General features: G+C 28.0%; 2 protein-coding genes across 2 annotated transcripts; both read right to left on the minus strand.

The window, feature by feature from the left end:
- Positions 1-619: 619 nt before the first annotated feature.
- On the minus strand, positions 620-2972 carry LOC130820989 (ribonuclease 1-like). The gene is made up of 3 exons (XM_057686574.1): positions 2743-2972; positions 2176-2331; positions 620-1146 (listed from the first exon to the last, which is right to left on the minus strand). The coding sequence occupies exons 1-3, from the start codon at positions 2851-2853 to the stop codon at positions 718-720; spliced, it is 696 nt and encodes a 231-aa protein (XP_057542557.1). The 5' UTR covers positions 2854-2972; the 3' UTR covers positions 620-717.
- A 1557-nt stretch (positions 2973-4529) lies between these two features.
- Positions 4530-6833, minus strand: LOC130821002 (ribonuclease 1-like). The gene is made up of 3 exons (XM_057686593.1): positions 6685-6833; positions 5798-5953; positions 4530-5000 (listed from the first exon to the last, which is right to left on the minus strand). The coding sequence occupies exons 1-3, from the start codon at positions 6802-6804 to the stop codon at positions 4569-4571; spliced, it is 708 nt and encodes a 235-aa protein (XP_057542576.1). The 5' UTR covers positions 6805-6833; the 3' UTR covers positions 4530-4568.

A 6833-nucleotide genomic window follows, 5' to 3' on the forward strand; every position in this document is an offset into this window, starting at 1 on the left:
TTGACCCACTTTTTCTCTAATAAACAGCTAACAATTAATACTTAAATTTACCAAACATCTCTACAAATAGCTAGCTTTTTTAGCCAACTTAAAAGCCAAAAAAAACAGTCAACATTTTTAGCTGGTCAAACAAGTCAACTAAAAAAACGAATAGCCAACCACCAACCGCCAATAGCTAAGTGCCAGGCATTATCTTTTCTTGGATACTATTGACAAAAATCATTCACTTCAAGACTAATCATGCAAGACAATCCCCTAAAATCAAAGTTTTGAAATAATCCAGAAATTGTTGATATGCATGTTGACCCTTTAGGCTTTGAATAATGATGCTCATTATTCATATTTTTGATAAAAAAAACAAAAATAAATAATATCTTCTTAATTAAATATTGATTACATATTCAACCAAAAAAAAACACTTTTATATATAATTAAATAAAAATACAAATCACATAATTTAGATCGGATCGAACAATTCACAATACAAAATCTAATAATATTAGTACACACGACAACTATCATGTAAATAAAGTTGTTGCTTGGTTAAAAGTTTGAGCAACATTATATTAAATAAATTAATCTCTTTTTATTTTGATTTAAGGGAAGGCCATATTATATCTTTATAGGCCATAGGCGAAAGAAAATTAATTTTTTTTTATAGGTTTAAATAGAAAAGCTCTCAACAACTACACTAATCCAAACCCATGAACTGTTTGATTAGTAAAAAGAAGGAAATTGTATTTTAGAAGCACAACTTCCACGTCCCTTAGGAAGATAAGGACAATTGATAAGCTTTTTTCCAGTTCTATCAGCACACAATGTGACTTGCCAAATCTGATTGTGTCCTTGTGCATTATGGTTGCATACAATCCATGGGTGAAACCCGATGGATCGAACAATGGCTTTTTTGATTGATTTAAGAGAGTAAAATTGATTGTTGGGTTTGATTCCGGATCTTGCTAGGGCTTGGAAGATGTTAGCCTTGTTCTTGAGGTTAAGTGCTGCTTGAAAGTAAGGGATTTCACCTAGGAATTTTTTGGAGCATGTTCCATGTTTGTTCCATTCATGTACCCAAAACTTTCTTCCTATTTGTGGGCATGTCAATGATGGCCATGCCTTTCTTAAGCTCTTCTCCAATGGTTTAAGCTGCATACATAAATTTAATTAATATAGTACTAGTATTTTACTTTTGATTATGTTAACCTTGTATCACGTATATGATTTACAATTTTATTAAGTATCTAATACTAATATTTAGGTAAAGAATGAAATTTAAATATACAGTTTAAGAACATTTATATAAATAAAAATGTAGGATTTAAAGGTGGACAATAAAAATAAAATGTGTAATATTATAGAGACAAACCGTGTGGTAATTTAGAATTTGTATATGATTATTAAGGGATACAAGATGTTGATAGTGGAAGTTTAAAAAATAATGAAATTAGTATCGTCCACCATTAACAAACGATCTCAAATAAAAAATAAAAAGTGATGGATTTACACTATTACATAAATGCCATTACTATCATTCTGTCAAACATTAAATGAAAATTTTTGTATATATTTTTGAAATAACAAATTCAATCAAAATCATAATTTTTTCTTTAGACCTCAATTTATGTTATATTCTTTATTACACCCTTCATATAAGACATAATAGTCTTCAATTCTCTTTTTTATGTGGGTGTTATGTATAACCTCAAATTTATCGTGATATCAAAGTCAACGGTTAATGATCAACTGGAAACCAAAAATAACGTTCTTTCACAAAAAACAATGTGCAAATTCGAAAAGAATGATGTTCCCACCCAATTGGAAAATTACTCACATGTGATCCCACATGGAAGAATTAGAGGAAGGCTAACTAACATATAGATAAGCTACTCCTCTTATAACCAATTGGTTTAGTATTGAAACTCATTGTGTAATGGTGCAGTCAATGCAACACATGTCCTCCCTATTCATGGTATTAATTGCACTTGAAATAAGGGATAGATAAAACTCAAACTAGTAATTAGAACTTTTAATACCAATTAAAAGCTTAAATTGATGATTCTTATTTCATTTTACATCATATGTCCTATTAATATCATGATCCAAAAAATATTTTAAAGCAATAACATGCAAGTTAATAGAAAAATAAAGGTTGTAGTAAGAAATTGATGTACATACCCTAGCGACATCGTAATTGTCATCGCCACAGTTGTAGGGAAAGCTACCACCATTGTAATAAGGCCAAAGTCCATATATTGTAAAATCTGGATTTGGCTTCCCTGTTGGTGGATAACAACATCTTGTACCTCTTTGGTTACAATATGATCCCAACCACTGTCACAATTTTACTTCAAAATTATTAACTCTTTTTCTGTACAAACATTATATATTTGCTATGTAATTAAGCCAGTTAGATTTATAAGAACAAAAAATATATAGATGAAAAGAAGCAAATAATAATAATACTAATAGTAATACCTCAATCACTAATGTTCTTCTCATTTAAAATATTTTATTTTAAACAGAGAAATTTAATTGCAGTTTTTGAGAGATATATAAAAGAAAAAACATATTAAATTGAGATCTCGCTAATTTCATATTGATATACATTTTGTTATCATACATTTTTTAAATTTTTTTATAATGTATAATTAGAGATATTGAAATTTAAAAGTTACTTTGAAAATTGTGAAAATAGTAAGTGGAAAGAAAAAAAAGTAATAATAATAATAATAATAATAATACCTGCTGCACCAAATAAAAAGCACGTAAACTATTATTATTTCCTAGAGCTACCATTGCAAAACTTAGTAGCACCATTAATTTCATCAACAATGAGCTTCCACTTTTCCCCATTCTCTCTTCACTCTTTCTCTTTAATTTTTAATATTTATTCTTAAGAAGTAGTTTTTTTCTAAAATTTTAAGTGAAATGAATCGCTTATCCGATCTTAGATTCGCCACTGCTTACTATGAATATGGTTGTAATGCTTGGAAGAAAATCACCAGATATAGCCCCAATATATAGTTTTCTTCCTGCCATTAACGAGAAAGAAAAAGATAAAGAAAATTACTTATTTTTTTATTTCCAAATTAATAATTCAAATAAATTCTTAAAAATTAGGGCCTGTTTGACCTTTTGGAATAAAAAAGTTTTAAAAATTATTAAGGTTATGCTTGTTTGCTTGAGAAGTTATTGCGTGGAACAGGAAACCATGTGATATTGTGCTCTTAATTCTTCGGTGATTATTATATTGACCGGCTTAATATTAATAATTCTTTCTTTTTTGAAAATTCTTTTTACATTTCTTATTAGACTTTTTTTTTAAAACTTGAAAATGAAAATAAAAATTCAGTACATTTGTTATAAAAGCAATAAAATTTCAAGATCCATGATAATAAATTAGATAAGGGTCAAAAAAGATATACTACGTAATTTTTTCATAATATGAGGAAATAAATAGAGACCCATAATGGTGGATCCAGGATTGGAAAACATAGGTAGCAATAATATATAAAATATTGATGTTCATGAAAAAAAAAAAAATCCAATTTGTAGAAGTTTAAGAAAACAAAATAACAGACAAACTATAATTTAGTATAATTACTATCATTAAACTTTCCTTTTTTAAGCTTTCTAATTACATCTAACATTTACTCGTCATTATTCAAATTGATAACGAACTTTGAAATGTTTTGACAAAGAAAATTCAATATTCAATTTATAATTCTCTCATTAAATTACTATGAAATACCTTAAATTATTTATTGTATTGAGTTTGGAAAAATTCAGGCCTAAAAGAGTTGATAAAAAAAGAATTACTTCATCAAAGAACTGATCACCAAAAGTATGAAAGAGTCCAACAAGGTTAAAGAGTAAAGTTTGTTGACTCTAATTTTTTTAATGAAAACTAATATTTTTGAAAATCATCTTAAATAAATTGATTAAGCAAGGTAATTAATGTCTCTTAACAATCTATGCCCTTGTGACCTTGTGGGTTGTGGCATATGTTAGATAATTGTAAAACATTTATATTATATTAAAATATGCCAAAATAATACACATAACTTTATTTTGGTATAAAAATAATAGTTATAATACTGTATCATATTTTTTCTAGTAGTCTCATTTTCTTTTTTACACTTTTCGAGATAATATTTTAACTCTTAATATTTTTTATTGTGCAAAATTAAAAATTATAATATATATATATATATATATATATATATATATATATATATATATATATATATAATTAGATTAGGAAGGTGTATTAAAAAAATGAATACGTATTGTGTATCATATTTCCAGTAGGGTACGATCCTATATTTTGATCAATATGATAAGTGGTACGGTTGTCGAACTTAATAACTTATATATGAAGTCAAGAGTTAACACCCTACAATTATTAAAATAAAATTTATATAATATACAATAGTATGATTATTAAGTGTAAATACACCTTAATTTAATATCACATCATCGATGTTTTGTTTTTAATTAATAATAAAATAATAATACATAGAGCTTGGTCACATAGTAAACAAATTAATTAATTCTTATTATTATCCTTAATAATAAGAAGGCAATTGAATTTTATTGTCACAATTACCACGTCCTTTAGGAAGATAAGGGCATTTGATGAGTTTCTTGCCAGTTTTATCGGAACACAAAGTGACTTGCCAAATTTGCTTATGACCTCGAGCATTTGTGTTGCATACAATCCAAGGGTGAAACCCTGTAGCTCGAGCTATCGCCTTTTTTATGGACTTTAGAGGGTAAAGGCGATTATTATCCGGTCTAATTCCGGCTTTTGCAAGTGCTTGGTAGATGTTAACTTTGCTCTTGAGATATAAGGCACCTTCAAAGTAGTTGAGTTCACCTAAGATTGATTTGGTGCAAGTACCATGCTTATTCCATTCATGTACCCAAAATTTTCTTCCTATTTGTGGGCATGTGAAAGTCGGCCATGACTTTTGTAGTCTACCTTCCATGTACTTTATCTGCATTTTCACATTATCCACCGGGTTAATTAGTTGATTACTATTTACTAACATACTATGACATAGATTTTGCTCATTTAGTTTAGGCTAAGGGGTTGTTATTCTTGACATTGTAGGTAGTTTCATCAATAGCAAAAAATATTTAAAATTTTGGCTTTTGTTTGTTGATTACAAATTAATTAGGAGCATAAATTTAATATTGGCCAATTTGTTACATTTTATGATTTTGTAAAAGAATATTTCAAAATTTTTTATCTAATAATTATTAATAAAAAAACAATAATTAAACATCAGAAGTAACACAACCATCACTAGACATGATATAGCCCGACAAAAACTGTTGTAATGTGCTACAATTGTCTTATAATTGTGAGATTTACCCAACACGATATTTAGACCACCGATGACACAGCCTGATCACAATCCCTTCATTTTATATTCAATTATGAAGAAAATATATAAAAATAATAAATTTTTATTTTGGCTCCCTGTACTAACATAGGATGCATGACATGCGTGTTCATGCCAAATCACAGGCCCTTTTATGAAGTTGGCCTACAGATATGACACAACTTATTACTGTATATGATATGATATTATACGTTTTATATGGTTAATTTCCTTGTTTTAACCTATTATAATCCTATAATATTTTGAGTTTTACCATTTGTTAGATTTTGATTAATCGTCTATTAGGGGTTGACCGTAGGACTCATTATATTATATACAGGAGTAATTCGGAAATAAAATTCTTGAGTATCGAAGGAAAAAAAAAATGTCATAATTAGAATATTTACCCGACCGACATCATAATTGTCATCGCCACAATTGTAGGGAAAGCTACCGTCATTGTAATAAGGCCAAAGCCCATAAATTGTAAAATCTGGTTTGGGCTTACCCGTTGGTGGGTAACAACATCTTGTCCCTCTTTGGTTACAATATGATCCCAGCCACTGCATCATACAAGTATATTAACAAATTTCAATCTTAATATCCATAATTTAATGCATAACTATATATTCTTAAACAAAATTACAAAAATCTTTATTGTTTTACCATACAACAGATTTATTCAATCAGTTTATTTTTTTAATTGATCATCTGAAGATTATAAGTAATTATTTTAAGACTGTAACGACCCGTTTGGTAATGAGTACTAAATGGTAAAAATCGTAATTAGATATTAGTATAATTTTGGTAAGAATATCTCTTGACAAATTCAATAACCATACTTATTCTCCTTCAACTATCTTATTTTTTTCTTCATAAAGTTCATTCCAATGCATTACCACTTGAATACGTGGTATAAAATGGTAATAGAAAATTGTGAAAGAAAAAAATTTTTTTATGATCACTTTCATTATCATGGTGATGACATGATACATATTTTGAAAATTTACATGAAAATTTAAATTACAAGTCTTTTTCATTACCACCAAAAAGTACCATTAACCAAATAGGCCATAAGTGTGCTTATAATTAGCACAATAGAAACAGTCTTATTTTAGAATTTGTGATTCTTAAAATTTATAGATATGCATTTTTTACATTATCAGTTCAAACTATTGTATTTGTAGTCATTTTAATACGGTTAGATGAGAAACAAATGCCTAAAAATGTACGTTTGGTTTCACCAATGATGAAGATGATATTAGTGATAAGAATGAAACAAAAGAAGAGGAACCTGTTGCACAAAGTAGAAAGCACGAAAACCACCAGTGCGGTAGCCAAGAGCAAGTGTTGACAAACTAAGCAACACGACCAGCTTCAGCCTTATTAAACTAAGAATCTTCCCTTTTGCCATTCTTATTTTTGCTCAAACTTTGATGCTGA

Source organism: Amaranthus tricolor, chromosome 8 (genome assembly GCF_026212465.1).
Source record: "Amaranthus tricolor cultivar Red isolate AtriRed21 chromosome 8, ASM2621246v1, whole genome shotgun sequence".
In the NCBI taxonomy this organism is placed as follows: Eukaryota; Viridiplantae; Streptophyta; class Magnoliopsida; order Caryophyllales; family Amaranthaceae; genus Amaranthus; species Amaranthus tricolor.

Bases quoted from the DNA above. Each gene is read 5' to 3' on its own strand.
- LOC130820989 (XM_057686574.1), bottom strand. From the start codon at position 2,853: ATGGGGAAAAGTGGAAGCTCATTGTTGATGAAATTAATGGTGCTACTA. The intron at 2,332-2,742 runs GTATTATTATTA...AAATTGTGACAG, and splicing joins CTTTTTATTTGGTGCAGCAG to TGGTTGGGATCATATTGTAA. The intron at 1,147-2,175 runs GTATGTACATCA...TTATGTATGCAG, and splicing joins ACAATTACGATGTCGCTAGG to CTTAAACCATTGGAGAAGAG.
- LOC130821002 (XM_057686593.1), bottom strand. From the start codon at position 6,804: ATGGCAAAAGGGAAGATTCTTAGTTTAATAAGGCTGAAGCTGGTCGTG. The intron at 5,954-6,684 runs GTTCCTCTTCTT...TGTATGATGCAG, and splicing joins CTTTCTACTTTGTGCAACAG to TGGCTGGGATCATATTGTAA. The intron at 5,001-5,797 runs GTAAATATTCTA...GTGAAAATGCAG, and splicing joins ACAATTATGATGTCGGTCGG to ATAAAGTACATGGAAGGTAG.